Below are 17100 nucleotides of genomic sequence, written 5' to 3' on the forward strand. Positions count from 1 at the left end.
TGGTGGAGGCTGGTACCATTGCAACATTTAAGAGGCAATTGGATAGGTATATGAATAGGAAGGGTTTGGAGGGATATGGGCCAGGTGCTTGCAGGTGGGACTAGATTGGGTTGGGATATCTGGTCAGCATGGACAGGTTGGACCGAAGGGTCTGTTTCCATGCTGTAAATCTCTATGAAACTATGAGTGGTGGGTTAGTAAATTTGCAGGCGACACAAAGGTTGGAGGTGCCGTTGATACTATTGAGGGCTATTGCAGGCTGCAGTGTGACAGAGACAGGATGCAGAGCTGGGCTGAGAAATGGCAGATGGAGTTCAACCTGGATAAATGAGAAGTGATGCATTTTGGAAGGTCGAACTCGAATGCTGAATATAGGATTAAAGACAGGATTCTTGGCAGTGTGGAGGCACAGAGGGATCTTGGTGTTCAAGTACAAAGATCCCTCAAAGTTGTCACCCAAGTGGACTGGGTTGTTAAGAAAGCATATAGTATTTTGGTTTTCATTAATGGGGGATTGAGTTTAAGGGCCATGAGGTTTTGCTACAGCTTCACAAGAGCCTGGTGAGACCACACTTGGAATATTGTGTCCAGTTCTGGTTGCCCTACTATAGGAAAAATACAGAGGCTTTGGAGAGGGTGCAAAGAAGTTTTACCAGGATGCTGCCTGGACTGGAGGGCTTGCCTTATGAAGAGAGGTTGACTAAGCTTGGACTTTTTTCTCTAGAGAGAAGGAGGAAGAGCAATGACCTGATCGAGGTATACAAGGTAATGAGAGGTATGGATAGAGTTAAAAGCCAGAGACCTTTCCCCAGGGCAGGATTGACTGGCACATGGTGTCATAGTTTTAAGATATTAGGAGAAAGGTATAGAGGGAACATCAGAGGAAGGTTCTTTACGCAGAGAGTTGTGAATGCATGGATTGCGTTGCCAGTGGTGGGGGTGGAAGCAGAGTCATTAGGGACATTTAAGTGTGTGCTGGACATGCACATGGGTAGCAGTGAACTGAGGGTGCACAGGTTAAGTTATTTTATTTTATATTCGGATTAATCCTCAGCACAACATTGTGGGCCAAAGGGCCTGTTCTGTGCTATACTTTTCTATGTTCTATGCTCTATGTTCTAATCAAGCATAAAACCCTTTCAACAAATCCCTTCGCTGTTCAAAACAGTAAAAAGCTGGAGAAATCCTTCAAAGAAAATTGTTTTGAGGAGTGCATGCTTTTCTGAAGCAATTGCCTTTGCTCAAATCTACTGACAAAAGATTATCAGAAAAATTCATTGACAATGAGGCTTCAAAATTGTAAGCGGACTGAGAAAACAAAAGGCGAATTTCTTTACATAATTCAAACAAGATTTTTCTTGGTCAATAGTGAAGAAAATTAGTTGAAATGCAAAGCAGGTAATTAGATTTCTATCACCCACAGTGAAATTACACCATGCATGCCAGGTCAAAGCCTCATGAAGCCAACACAGCCTCATGATGCATGCTGCGTAATGAGATGTCAAACTGTTTCCATGCATATACCTTAAGAGGACTGCAGATGGTAAATTCAGGTTGAAGGTATTGATTGTACAAAGTGTTAGGCTCTGAATGGGTTGTGCAATGGAGCACATTAAGTACCACCTAATATTGTGATGGATAAAGATAATTCTGGATATCAAAGAAGAAAAATCTACTATCTAGGTCGCTCACAGTTTCAGGAACAACTTGTTTCATTACATTGTAACCTGTGCCAAATTGCTAGTGTGCAATGAACTACATCCTGTTGAACACAAGAGCCCTTCACATTTGACTACCAAATGAGTTTCCTCTCCCATGCTAAACCTTGCAGGCCTCGAGATCCCAATCTAAAGGGAGGATGGTGGTAGCACATTGACCAGTCTGAGGATCCATCACACAACAGTCTTTGCAGCTCACTGATGCTGAGGATTTCTTTGATGAAATTCTCAGAGCCCTGCTTTGGAGGTTAAAGAGAAGAATCCTGAAGGATGCTGATTGAGAATTGCCATACTTCCCAATTTCAATCTATGTACAATCTCTACGAATACAGAAATGAGATTTCATCAACCGTCTATAGGAAAGCTTGATCTGGTTAGCTGATACGATTGACTGTCTGAGCTTGCATGAAAATCCTGACACTAGAGAACTGCAACAGGGAGACAGTGAGGTCTGCAGATCAGAGTTAAGAGTGTGGTGCTGGAAAAGCACAGCAGGTCAGGCAGCATCCGAGAAGCAGGAAAATCGACGTTTCGGGCCAGAGCCCATCATCAGGAATGAGGCTGGGAGCCTCGGGAATGGAGAGATAAGTGGGAGGGGTTGGGGCTGAGGAGAAGGTAGCTGACAGTGCAATAGGTGGATGGAGGTGGGAGTAAAAGTGATAGGTCGGACAGGAGGGTGAAGCGGATAGGTGGGAAGGAAGATTGATAGGTGGGCCAGGTCATGAGGGCGATGCTGAGCTGGCAGGTTGGAACTGGGGTTAAGGTGGGAGAAGGGGAAATGAGGAAATTGATGCTCTGGGGCTTGGAGGGTCCCTAGGCAGAAGATGAGGCATTCTTCCTCCAGGTCTTGGGTGGTGAGGGAGTGCCGATGGAAGAGGCCCAGAACCTGCATGGCCTCGGCGGAGTGGGACGGGGAATTGAAATGTTGGGCCACAGGGCAGTGGGGTTGATTGGTGCGGGTGTCCCAGAGATGTTCACTAAAGCGCTCTGCTAGGAGGCGTCCAGTCTCCCCAATGTATCGGGAGCAACAGATACAATAAATGACATTGGTCGATGTTCAGGTGAAATTTGATGGATGTGGAAGGTTCCTTTGGGGCCTTAGATGGAGGTGAGGGGGGTCGTGTGGGCACAGGTTTTGCAATTCCTGCAGTGGCAAAGGAAGGTGCCGGGAGGGGAGAGTGGGTTGTTAGGGGGCATGGACCTGAACAGGTAGTTGTGGAGGGAACAGTCTTTGCAGAAAGCAGATAAGGGTGGGGAGGGAAATATATCCCTAGTGATGGGATGCATTTGTAGGTGGTGAAATGTCGGTGGTTGGTGGGGTGCAAGGTGGGGGGGATTCTGTCCTTGTTGCGATTGGAGGTGTGGGGTTCAAGTGCAGAGGTGTGGGATGTGGTTGAGATGCATTGGAGGGCATCTTCAACCATGTGGGAGGGGAAATTTTGGTCTTTAAAGAAGGAGGCCATCTGGTGTGTTCTGTGGTGGAATTGGTCCTCCTGAGAGCAGACACGGCAGAGGCGAAGGAATTGGGAATATGGAATAGCATTTTTTCAGGAGGTAGAGTGGGAGGAGGTGTAATCCAGGTAGCTGTGGGAGTCGGTGGGTTTGTAAAAAATGCCAGTGTCGAGTCGGTCCTCATGGATTGAGATGGAGAGGTCAAGGAAGGGGGAGGTGTCAGACAGGGAACTACGACTGGAAATCTGGTTCCTATTACTGTGTAACAATGAACCAAGTCCCAGCTGGAGTTTGCTATCTCCTCAATAAATACAAACCCCTTATTGTCGTAACACCTTGCAGTCTTTTTCAGTCCTTTTCTTCAATTTAATCAGGGATTCAACCAAACATTCTGCTCATTCACCATGACACACGACATCGGTTCACAACACAGAATGTTTTATTGATCTTCATTCTTATGAATACTCAGTTTCCCAAATTGTAACAAATCCATTGACAGATGGTAAACATTAAATGACCGAGTTCTGAAGAATGATTATTGGATCTGAAACATTAACTCTGATTTCTCTCCACAGATGTTGCTAGACCTGCTGAGATTTTCCAGCAATGTTGGTGGCTCAGTAGTAAGCACTGCTGCCTCACAGCGCCAGGGACCTGGTTACAATTCCAGCCTCAGGTGCCTGTATGGAGTTTGCACATTCTCCCCGTGTCAGTGTGGGTTTCCTCCGGTTGCTCCGGTTTCCTCCCACAGTCCAAAGATGTGCAGGTCAGAGTGGATTGGACATAGTAAATTGCACATACTGTACACGGTTGTGCAGGCTAGGTAAGTTAGCCATGGGAAATACAGGGATAGGTAGGGCTATTTAGAAGGGTGGTATGGACTTGACAGGCTGAATGGCCTGCTCCCATACTGCAGGAATTCTCTGAAATGTTGTTTGGCAACAGGTAAGATTTTGCGAGTTAAGTTGTTTTGGACAGAGCATGTCTTTGTTAAACATTCTGGTCTTAATGAACCATTCAGTGATTTTCACAAACTGTGAAACTCAGTAAAAAATGAAAGACAAGTATTTTTCCTGGTGGCCATTAATGTAGTGGTCTCTAAAGCTCCAACTACATATTCTCTAAGCTGCTGTGGTGGTGAAAAGTGATGGATACTCAATTCAATATCCCTTACACTTGCACCCAGGAGACCTGGAAGAGAGGTCACAAACTACAAGGTTAATTGACACAATCTCTGAAAAACCCCAGTTTAAATTAAAGCTACACAGTATTGAGCAGATAGCTGAACAGATCATCTAGAACTACGTTGTGTACACTTGTGTACATCAAAATGCACTTTGCCAGCTCAAAGTTGAAGCACTGAATGTAAATAGGAAAGCCAGTCTTAACATGTAACAGGCTGCATATTGCGGGCATTGTGGATTTCAATCATACCTGTTTCCTCACACAGCAAGTATATGGTGCTCCACAGGCCAGTGGTCCTGGTGCATCACAAGCATGGTATTGATTCACTGCCCAGTCCATGTAGTCATCTCCCCCGCAGCATGAAAACTGTTGGCAAGAAAAAATTTCAAGTTATTGAACAGCCCTGCAGAGACATCAGCCACAGAAATGTATTCTTCTTTGAGTTGTTAGTATTGTGTGTGGGTGGATGAGATGAGAAAACATCTGTGTTGAATCAGGCCGATATAGGGCTTGTCAGCCTTAACAAGGATAGCATTTTTCAGAGAAGTATAACTGCACAAACTTTGGGTTGATCAAGGAGCAGAACTTTGAATTTCTTTTCCAGTTTGCTGGTTCACCAAGTTTTGGCATGCAACAGTCCCAGATGAAACAAGCTCCTTCTATACGATCCCCATCAAACACTCCCAGGACAGGGACAGCACGGGGTTAGATACAGAGTAAAGCTCTCTCCACACTGTCCACCAACAAATATTCTCAAGACTGGGATGGCATGGGTTTAGATACAAAGTAAAAATTCCTCTACACTATTCCCCCATCAAACGCTCCCAAAACAGGGACAGAATAGGGTTAGATACAGAGTAAAACTCCCTCCACACTGTGCCATCAAATACTCCCATGATAGGGACGATACGGGATTAGATACAGAGAAAAGCTCCCTCCACACTGTCCCCCATCAAATGCCCAGGACAGGAACAGCACGGGATTAGATACAGAGTAAAGTTCTCTCCACACTGCGCCCACCCTATCAAACACTCTCAGGACAGAGATGGCATGGGGTTAGAAACAAAGTAAATCTTCGTCTACACTGCTCCCCCATCAAACACTCTCAGGACAGGAAAGGTATGGGATTAGATACAGAGAAAAGCTCTCTCTATACTGTTTCCCATCAAACACTCCCAAGATAGGGATAGCACGTGGTTATACACAGAGTAAAACTCTCTCCACGCTGTCCCCCATCAAACACTCTTGGGACAGGGACAGCACAGGGTTAGATGCAAAGTAAAACTTCCTCTACACTGCTCCCCCATCAAATGCTCCCAGGACTGGGACGGTATGGGATTAGATACAGAGTAAAACTCTCTTTATACTATTTCCCATCAAACACTCCCAGGATAGGGACAGCACGGGGTTAGATACAGAATAAAGCTCTCTCTACACTGTTTCCCATCAAACACTCCCAGGATAGGGATAGCACGTGGTTATAGACAGAGTAAAACTCCCTCCACACTGTCCCCCATCAAACACTCTAGGGACAGGAAAGGCATAGGGTTGGATACAGAGTATCTCTACACTGTCCCCCATCAAACACTCCCAGAATAGGGACAGCACGGGGTTAGATACAGAGTAAAGCTTCTCTACACTGTCCCCCATCAAATACTCTCAAGACAGGGACAGCATGGGGTTAGATACAAAGTAAAGCTTCTCTACACTGTTCTCCCATCATACGCTCCCATGACAGGGACAGCACGGGGTTAGATACAGAGTAAAGCTTCTCTACACTGTCCCCCATCAAATATTCTCAAGACAGGGACAGCATGGGGTTAGATACCGAGTAAAGCTCTGTCCACATTGTCCCTATCAAACCCTCCCAGGACAGGAACAGCACGGGGTTATATGCAAAGTAAAGCTCCCTCCATACTGTCCCCCATCAAACGTTCCCATGACAGGGACAGCACAGTGTTAGATACAGAGTAAAGCTCTCTCTACACTATCCCCCTTCAAACACTTCCAGGACAAGGACGCATGGGGTTATATAAAGAGTAAAGCTCCTCTACACTGTCCGCCATCAAATGCTCCCATGACAGGGACAGCACAGGGTTAGATACAGAGTAAAGCTCGCTCTACACTGTCCCTCATCAGACATGCCCAGGCCAGGGACAGCACGGGGTTATGTGCAGAGTAAATCTCCCTCTACATTGCCCCCCATTAAATGTTTCCATGACAAGGACAGCACGGGGTTAGATACAGACTGAAGCTCCTTCTGTATTGTTCCCATCAAACACTCCCAGGACAGGGACAGCATGGGGTTAGATACATAGTAAAGCTCCCGCTACACTGTCCCCCATCAACACTCCTATGACAGGGACAGCACAGGGTTAGATACAGAGTAAAGCTCGCTCTACACTGTCCCCCATCAGACATGCCCAGGCCAGGGACAGCACGGGGTTATGTGCAGAGTAAATCTCCCTCTACATTGCCCCCCATTAAATGTTTCCATGACAAGGACAGCACGGGGTTAGATACAGACTGAAGCTCCTTCTGTATTGTTCCCATCAAACACTCCCAGGACAGGGACAGCATGGGGTTAGATACATAGTAAAGCTCCCGCTACACTGTCCCCCATCAACACTCCTATGACAGGGACAGCACAGGGTTAGATACAGAGTAAAACTCCCTCCACTCTGTCTCCCGTCAACCGCTCCCATGACAGGGACAGCACAGGGTAAGATACAGAGTAAAGCTCTCTCTACACTGTCTCTATCAAACACTCCAAGGAGAGGGACAGCACGGGTTAGATACAAAGTAAAGCTCCTTCTACACTGTGCCCATCAAACTCTCCCAGAACAGGGACAGCACGGGTATAGATGCTGAGTAAAGCTGCTTCTACACTCCCACGACAGGGACAGCATGGGGTTAGATCCATGGTAAAGCTCCTTCCCGGCACCTTCCCTTTCCACTGCAGGAGGTGCAAATCCTGCACCCACACCTCCTCCCTCACCTCCATCCAAGGCCCCAAAGGATCTTACCACAACCGGCAGAGATTTTCTTGCACATCCAAACACCTCAGCTACTGTATCCATTGCTCTCAATAGGGTCTCCTCTACATTGGGGAGACAGGATGCCAACTCACAGAATGTTTCAGGGAACATCTCTGGGACACATGCACCAAACAACCCCACTGCCCTATGGCCGACCACTCCAACTCACCCTCCCTCTCTGCCAAGTACATGCAAGTCCTAGGCCTCCTCAACCGCCAAATCCATGCCACCCAATACCCGGAGGAAGAATGCCTCATCTTCTGCCTTGGGACACTTCAAACTCACGGCATCAACATTGACTTCACCAGTTTCCTAATCTTCTCTCCTCCCAACTCATTCCAAATCAACCCTCCAACTTGGCACCACCCTCTTGAACTATGCTACCTGTCCATCATACTTCCCACCTATCCACTCCGCCCTCCCCTTCGACCTATCACGATCACCCTCCAACTGCATCTAGCTATCACCTTCCTGGCTACCTTATCCCAGCCTCATCCCATTCTCCTATTTGTCTCTCAGTCCCCTTCCCTTCCCCTCACATTCCTAATGAATGGCTTATGCCCGAAATGTCGACTCTCCTGCTCCCCAGATGCTGCCTGACCAGCTGTGCTTTTCCAGCGCCACACTTTTCGACTCCTTCTACACTGTCCCCATCAAACACTCCCAGGATGGGGACAGCATGGTGTTAGAGTAAAGCTTTCTCTACATTATACAGGACAGGATCAGCATGAGTTTGGATACAGAGTAAAGCTCCTATGTACTGTCCCCATCAAACACTCCCAGGACAGGGACAGTATGGGGTTAAATAGAGAGTGAATCTCCTTCTATACTGTCCACCATCAAACATTCCCGGGACATAGACAGCACAGGGTTAGATGCAGAGTACCCTCCACACTGTCTCAGCCAACACTCCCAGAACAGCACTGGGTTAGATACAGAGTAACCCTTCCTCAATACCATCCCCAATCAAACACTCCCAGGACAGGGACAGCATGGGGTTAGATATAGAGCAAAGCTCCTTCTTCACTGTCCCCATCAAACACTCCCAGGACAGGGACAGAATGGGGTTAGATACAGAGTAAAGATCCCTCTACATTGTCCCTACAAAAACACTCCCAGGACAAGGACAGCACAGGGTTAGATACAGAATAAAGCTCTCTCTACACTGTCCCTATCAAACACTCCCAAGACAGGGACAGCACGGGATTAGATATAGAGTAATCCTCCCTCTGCACTGTCCCTATCAAACACTGCTGGGCCTGAGATAGGAAATGATAGATGAAATGATGTGGAAGAGCCATTGACTGTTCTTTCTGCAGCTATTCCTCCAGCTTTACGAATGACTAGCAGGAGAATGCCTTCAGATAATCTCCTAATCGGTTAAAATAGACTCATTAAAAGGCAGTGAACTTTTTCTCTATTCTCCACCCCAAAACCTCAAGAATGAAAATGTCAAATCATTAGCATGATGAATGTACTTGCTGACGGAAAACCAGTAGAATTTGCTATCAGAGGGAGGTTTCAGCTCCCATTTGGTTCTAGCTGAGCAGGAAATTCACCCACTCTTGTGACATTGTCGAGGTGTCGCAGATGGAATTACGGATGATAAATTTGACTGCATTATGACATACCTTCTATGGCTGTTAAGCCCAAGAAAGGACTTGAAACAGGAATTTCTGATCCAGAAATTGGGATCTTCACAGAGCTTTCCAACACGCCATGGCTGTGGGAATGTTTGCTAAGCTGGGAAGTTGATTTGCAGACTTGGTTCTCGGTCAATGTGTTTGTTGGTGGAGCCGGTGGCTGAGTGCCATACTTCTAGAAATTCTCTGGCTGTTCTATGTTTAACTTGTCCTATGATCATTGTGTTGTCCCAGCTGAATTTATGGTCTGTGTGTATGGCTACGAGTAACAGCTGACTGTGGTGTTTCGTGGTTAGCTAATATTGGTGTACCAGAACCGGCAACCGGAAGCAGCAGGAACGGAATCAAATAAATTCCAGAAGATACGGCAGTGCTTCACAAGAAGCTCCAAAGCACTCAAGATGTCACCTAGACAGGGAATGAGACATCTGCCAATCAACTTCCCAGCTAACATATCCACAAGCATACAACTGGCATTCGAGCTACAAATCTTTAGACAAACTTTGAGGCTTCCAACACAGTAAGGTTGAGAGTCTGTGACACATCCTTAATTGTATTATTGAACTTTGGCAGATCACAGACAGATACCCTGGAGATTGGTGTTAATCACCCCCTGTGATGTTTCTCCAGGAGTCTGTTTCACACTTTCTTCATTCTATGGAAGTCATTTCAACTTTGATTGAAAATGTTACATCAAAAAAACTCCCTTTGTACATCTGCCTCAAATGTTCATTTCCTTCTGAGGTTAATCAATAAATCAATGGGAGAGTCCAAACCACCTTAGTTCATAGTGCCCTGTCAGTATGAAGTGAAACTTGCTGACAAGGATTTGAAATGTACCTTTTACTGACCTCCATCTTTATCTCCTTGCTCCATTCACCTACGTTGCTCAGAAGCAGCTAAATGAGAGCAGTAGAGTCACTGAAACCTTTCCTCTGTTATGCTGAGACCGCAGCCTTGATATGTGACTGGGCTTTTGAATAAAATAGGAACAAATTGTTCCAGATTCTGAATCACAGAATGAATAAGAAGTACAATCACTAGCTAAATTCTGTGAAAGGAGCTTTAGTGCATCATCATCATTGGAGATGGCCTTGAATCCCACTCAAAGATGGCACAATTGAAAATGAAAGTTTAATCAAAAGGCAGTATATTTTTCAATGTCTCGCTTTTAATGTAAATGGTATTACAGCTCAAGGTGTTTCTAATATCATTGCTAAAATACACTACTGCTTGGGAAATCTGTTTCTGTTTGTTGCTTGTCTCCTCTCAGAGCATTTTCTCTAGGAAGAATGTGGAAAACTGTTTCACATCAGAGACATGTGACGAGCTTCTTAATGTGTCTTTTTCTAATCTGTCAACCATGGTTTAAAGCTGGCATTATTATCTCCTGAGTCCACTTTGTTAATTCAAATGCCAGCTCAAAGCTATATTGTTGTGTTGATGTGATGGTGCACCATCAAAGGTACTGTCTTCTAGCTGAGTTGTTACACTAACTAATTAAAAAAATCTCATTGCTGTGTGTATGGTCTTGCTATGTGCAAACTGGCTGCCACTTTTCCTCCATTGAAACCATTTGACTAAATGTGAGTGTTGTTGTATAATGGGGTTACCATGGAGTCCCTATTCCACTGTTTAGATGTCACATTACTGTTTCCCTAATGGGATTGGCATCAGGTTGTCTGATATGATCCTTCAGACCAGTACTATTATTCTCTTCGAAACTAGAACCAGAAGCCACCGCAGTAGCACACGTAACCTTCTGCAAAGTCTTGGCTTGTACTTTTCTTTTCTTCATTCATGGCATGAGGTCATCACTGGCTAGGCCAGCATTTAATGCCCATCCCTAATTTTCCAAAGGGCATTTGAGAGTCAACCACATTGTTTTGGGTCTGGAGTCAAATGAAGGTCAGATTTTTTTCCCGATTGAATTCAAATTCCACCACCTGCAATGGTGGGATTCAAACAAAGCTCCTCAGAGCATTCCTGGGATTTCTGGATGAACAGTCCAGCAATAATACCATTAGCCTATTGCCTCTCCTGTTGTAAGGGCTCACAGTCAGAACCCTTAAAATGTGCAGAACCATGTGTTTGATATGAAACATAAGTCATCAGAAAGAAGAGTTTTGGGTTTGGACAATTCCAATCACTTTAATAAAACATTCAATATAGTACTAATCAATTATTGTCTTGGATATTAAACAGTAAATGTATGGAAAGCAATCAGGACTGGAGAGCCAGGTGTCCATCCCTTTCAAAAAGGGACTCAGTCAAATTCCTGATTAAATCCAGCAAGAGCTGGCATTGGAACAGTGAGGGCTAATTCTTTTCACTATTTAAATCAATCATGGCAGTCACAGACAAATAACAAGATAATACTGACTTGCAGTCAAAAGACATTGTTACAGGAATTGTATTAGAGAATGCAGTCAGTAATACTGCACATTGAGGTGCTGTTAAAATGGGACCCCATCTCTGAATGGCACTCCCCAATCTTACACTTTACACTGTACTCCGATGGATAGACTTGCACCCGTGGAGCACCTGCCACAATATCTGGACATTTCTAAGCATTTTACAGTCAATGAAATACATTTGAAACAAAAACAGAAATTGCTGGAAAAGCTCAGCAGGTCTGGCAGCATTTGTGAAGATAAATTAAAGTTAATGTTTTGAGTCCAGTGACCCTTACTCAGTACAGATGGCAGGTAGCAAAATGTCAGTTCTGCCATCAATTCTGAAGAAGGATCACTGGACCCGAAATGTAAACTCTGATTTCTCTCCACAGATGCCACCAGGCTTGCTGAGCTTTTCCATCAATTTCTGTTTTTGTTTCTGATTTTCAGCATCTGCAATTCTTTGGGTTTTCATTGAGTACGTTTGAAAGCTGGTCACTATTGTAACATTGGAAACACAGCAGTCAATTTGCATTTGTCAAGGTACCACAAGCAGGAAAGAGATAAATGGGCTGATGATCTGATTGAGTGATGATGAGGAGATGCCGGTGTTGGACTGCGGTGGACAAAATTAAAAATCACACAACACCAGGTTATAGTTCAACAGGTTTATTTGGAAGTACCAGCTTTCGGAGCGCTGCTCCTTCATCAGGTACCTGAGGAAAGAGCAGCGGTCCGAAAGCTGGTACTTCCAAATAAACCTATTGCACCATAAGCTGGTGTTGTGTGATTTTTGATTTAGTGATGTCAATTGAGGAATCAGTAGTGACCAAAACATAGTAGACAGGTTGCCTTCCTTCAGAATGTTCTCAATGAGTTACATCTACCTTCAACAACATTATCAGCAGAAAGTCATTCATTCTTGCAATCAGTGCCATCATCTACTTTTCTTTCCCCTTCTGAAGAACTGCTCCTTTCACACCATTTAGCAGATCGCAAAGGGCTCAGGATTCACTAACAATGACTGCTACTTATTCCCTGGTAGTTTTTCTGATATTTCCTGCATCCCAGAAAAAAGCAGGATCCTGACACTTTTGCAGATGTGGAGTCAATATTGTTTACATTTGAATTTGCCACCAGTAGCCACCGTACAATATCAGTGTGAAAAGGCAATTCAACTTCCAATATAGCTGATGAATTGCCAACAATGAGACCATAATTGCATTTAAGTGTGGAACTGAATCTGCTGAACACCATGTGCTGCTTTATGCACATTCGACAAATGCTTTGTGGAGTTTGATCATCAAATCCTGATGCAATGCTTATGGTCGTTCTATTTCAATTTACAGCACAATGTTGCTCATCACTGAACAATTCATTCCATTCCAGACCCATTAAAAGTACGTGTCATAATTGTGACCATCTTTCCTTCTCTATCTAACAGGGTTTTCTAACCTTTAATATTACGTCTTCTTGTTGAGGCAGCATTCAGGAAGATTTTAAGAAGTTTTACTTTATTTCACAATGTCATCCCTTCTAATCATCTCATCGGCTCTCCTGATATCCCACGGCTCCACAAGCTCCTGGTTAGAAAAACCAAACATGATGCAAAGTTTCCCATTTCAGCACTAGCAGCCAGCACCTTTTCATCCTGTATATCAGTGTTCATATTCATCCCACAGGCTGAAATGAAAGATTCCACAGTTCAATGTTCAGAAGGAGCCTTTCCATAATCTGGTTCTAGAGACATTAAATCAGAGCTGCACAGCTTTTCCAAATGCAGATAGGTTTCCTCCATTCTCAATCTACACCTCCCTCTGAAAGGCATACAGCCCACCCCTCCAAACCCAAGGCATTCAGTACTTCAAGGGACTGGATAAGAACAGCATCCCAAAAGCAATTCTGGCCAACATTTTCTATTTTGAACAGTGGTGAGGTCTCCAGTCAAAACTCTGTCAATGCATTATGCTGAGGAAGCTCAAAGAGATTGACTCGGGTCACCGAACCAGAACAGTAGGAGACTTCAAAGAGAACGCATCACCACAGAAAGCTGTAGGGGCAAAGTAAATTTAAAGCTGAGATCGAGGAATTCTTGATCAGTCGGGGAATCAAGGGGTCTGGAGAAGAGACAGGACAGTAGATATGAGAAATGGCAGGTCAGCTATGATCCTGTTGAATGACTGAGCAAGTTTGAGGAGCCAAATGGCTGTTATTCCTATTTCCTATGGTCTTATGGTTTAAGAAGGTGGTTCAGGCATCAAATGGACAGAATGGGAAAAGGTACAGAATCCTAAGCTAGAATTCCCTCAAGGACTGATGATACAGGGAATAAAATGGAAAATGTAAAAGTGTTTTATGATGTCCTTCAAGTACATTAACCCACCGAGAATTGGTTGCATAGAGAGAATGCATTGACCTAAACAATTATCAGAATTTGTGTTTGAGAATAAATTATCAACTCGCAAACAAAGTCAGAAGATTTTTTAATGCACTGAAATAGCAGAAGAATAGTAAAGGAGTGGACCGATGAGAGATCAGAAAGAAATTGTTCTTGTAGAGAGCCTGGATGCAGTCGTAATTCTCCCCTTTACATTCATTTTCACTTAAGAAGAGGATGCTACCAATGTCACAGGAAATGAAGGGGAAACGTGGAGAAGAGAAAACTAGATGAAGTGATACTGTAAAAAGTTTTGCAATATTCAAAACAGAAAAACCATTTAGTTCCGATGAAGTTTATCTGAGATTATTCCAGGAACTAAAAGGTGGAGGCTAAAGTAGCTTTGAGGACAAAGTTCATATCCTCCTGAGTTATTATGGTGTGGTATCTGTGGACAGAAAAACTGCAAACATTTCATTCAGTTCATGAAGGGGTGGTGTTAAATTGAGCAATAATAGGTCGGTCAGCCAAATGTCAGTGGAAGGAAAGCTTTTTGAGGTAAGAATCCTGGAATCGGTATTTGGAAATGTTTAGCTTAATAAATGAAGTCAGCACAGATTTATTAAAGGCAAATTATGTTTGATTAACTTAGTTCCATTATTTCACACAGTAATGGAAAGGATACATTAGAGGCATGTCATCGATATGTATGTGCAATTACAAAAGGCATTTTATAAAGTATTACATAATAGACCAGTTGGCAAAAATTAATGGCTAACTGGCTGGGAATAACTGTTGTTCTGACTGGAAGGATATAGATTCTCAGTGTTATTATTGGAACCATTGGACCATAAGATTACATGATTTTGCAGCAGAGTTAGGCCATTTGGCCCACTGAGTCTACTTCACCATTCAATAACGGCTGATATGTTACTCAGACCCAAACTCCTGCTTTATCCCTGTAACCCTTGACCCTCTTGTTAATCAAGAAACTATCTATCTCTGTCTTAAATATACTCAATGGCTTTGCCTTTGGTTTCTGCAGCAATGAGTTCCACAAATTCACTACCCACTGGTTGAAGGCAATCCTCCTCATCTCAGTTCTAAAGGGTAGTCCCTTCACTCTGAGGCTGTGCCCCAGATCTGGTCTCTCGGACTACTGGAAGCATCTTCTCCAGGTCCACTCAATTCAGGCCTCTCAGTATTCTGTAAGTTTCAATCAGATCCCCTCTCATCCTTCTAACCTCCAGCAAGTACAGTCCTCAACCACTGCTCATATAAGATAAGCCTTTCATTCCCAGGAACATTCTTGTGAATCCCCTCTGGGCCCCGTTCAAGGCCAACACGTTTGTCCTTAGATATGTGGCTCAAAACTGCTCACAATATTCCAATAACTTGTAATTATTTGGACTTGAGTACTTAGGGCATCATTTCAAAGTTCAAATCATGGTACAAAATACTGGAAAGCTGCAAATTGAAGAGGATGGTCACAAACTCGAGGAGAATATGGCTATTGTGAAGATAGTTAATAATATTCAACGATGTAAAATGTGGTGATATATTTTGCTGGAAATGTGGGAAGAGACGATGTGAACTCAATGGGACACTTTGCACATGCAGGAACAGGGAGGCTTACAGATGTACTCCCAGAAATCACTGAAGATGGCAGGACAATCGAGGAGCAATATTTTAATGCAGAAGTGGAGTTTGTAAGCAAGGGTGTTGTGCCATTTAAAGAAAACACACTGGCTAAGGCTCGAATCGAACTCATTGTTAAATTCTAGCTTGAGGAGGATGGCAGGCCCTGAGGGAAGGTGCACAAGGGATTCAGGTACAAGGGTCTTCAATTATGTGGAGAAGAGTGGGGAGAAGGGATTATTCTCCCCCAAAGAAAGAAGGCTCACAGATTTCTTTTCAAAATCATAAACACATTCGTCAGATGTGGAGAAACTGCAGAAGGGCTTGTAACTGGACAACACAGATTGAAATAAGCTGTCTTAAGAATCAGTCATAGAGTCATAGAGATGTACAGCATGGAAACAGACCCTTCGGTCCATCTTGTCCATGCCGACCAGATATCCCAAACCAATCTAGTCCCACCTGCTAGCACCTGGCCCATATCCCTCCAAACACTTCCTCCTCCTATACCCATCCAGTTGTCTTTTAAATGTTGTAATTGTACCAGCCTCCACCACTTCCTCTGGCAGCCCATTCCACACATGCACCACCCTCTGCGTGAAAAAACTGCCCCTTAGGTATCTTTTATATCTTTCCCCTCTCACCCTAAACCTGTGCTGGTTCTGGATTCCCCTACCCCAGGGAAAATACCTTGTCTATTTACCCTATCCATGCCCCTCGTGATTTTATAAACCTCTATAAGGTCACTCCCCAGCCTCCGACACTCCAGGGAAAACAGCCCCAGCCTGTTCAGCCTCTCCCTGTAGCTCAAATCCTACAACCCTGGCAACATCCTTGGAAATCTTTTCTGAACCCATTCAAGCTTTACAACATCTTTCTGATAGGAAGGAGACCAGAATTGCACGCAATATTCCAAAAGTGGCCTAACTAATGTCCTGAACAGCCGCAACATGACCTCCCAACTCCTCTACTCAATATTCTGACCAATAAAGGAAAGCATACCAAACACCTTCTTCACTATCCTATCTATCTGCGACTCCACTTTCAAGGAGTTATGAACCTGCACTTCAAGGGCTCTTCGTTCAGCAACACTCCCCATTACCTTACCATTAAGTGTCGAAGTCCTACTAAGATTTGCTTTCCCAAAAAGGAACACCTCACATTTATCTAAATTAAACTCCATCTGACACTCCTCAGCTCATTGGCCCATCTGATCAAGATCCTGTTGTAATTCGAGGTAACTTTTCTCGCAGTCCACTACACCTCCAATTTTGGTGTCATCTGCAAACTTACTAACTATACCTCTCCTGCTCACATCCAAATCATTTATATAAATGACGAAAAGTAGTGGACCCAGCACTGATTCTTGTGGCACTCCACTGGTCACAAGCCTCCAGTCTGAAAAACAATCCTCCACCACCACCCTCTGTCTTCTACCTTTGAGCCAGTTCTGTATCCAAATGGCTAGTTCTCCCTATATTCCATGAGATCTAACCTTGCTAATCAGTCTCCCATGGGGAACCTTGTAGAACATGGGGTGACATGAAGAAACATTTTGTGAATGCAGAGACTTACAATTCAGAATGTGCTGCCTGAAAAGATTATGTAAGCAAATTTATTAATGACATTCAAAAGGAAACTGGAGAAATACTT

The 17100-nt window shown here is 44.1% G+C and overlaps 1 protein-coding gene across 1 annotated transcript in view; it reads right to left on the reverse strand.

The window, feature by feature from the left end:
* zgc:110329 (uncharacterized protein LOC550500 homolog) overlaps positions 1-17100 on the reverse strand; it is a 177153-nt gene that overhangs the window by 65542 nt on the left and 94511 nt on the right. Inside the window, exon 6 of the mRNA XM_060856696.1 lies at positions 4605-4721. Within this exon, the coding sequence (XP_060712679.1) occupies positions 4605-4721 (117 nt within the window). The remainder of the gene's footprint in view (positions 1-4604; positions 4722-17100) is intronic.

The sequence above is a fragment of the Hemiscyllium ocellatum genome, chromosome 48 (assembly GCF_020745735.1).
Source record: "Hemiscyllium ocellatum isolate sHemOce1 chromosome 48, sHemOce1.pat.X.cur, whole genome shotgun sequence".
NCBI lineage: Eukaryota > Metazoa > Chordata > Chondrichthyes > Orectolobiformes > Hemiscylliidae > Hemiscyllium > Hemiscyllium ocellatum.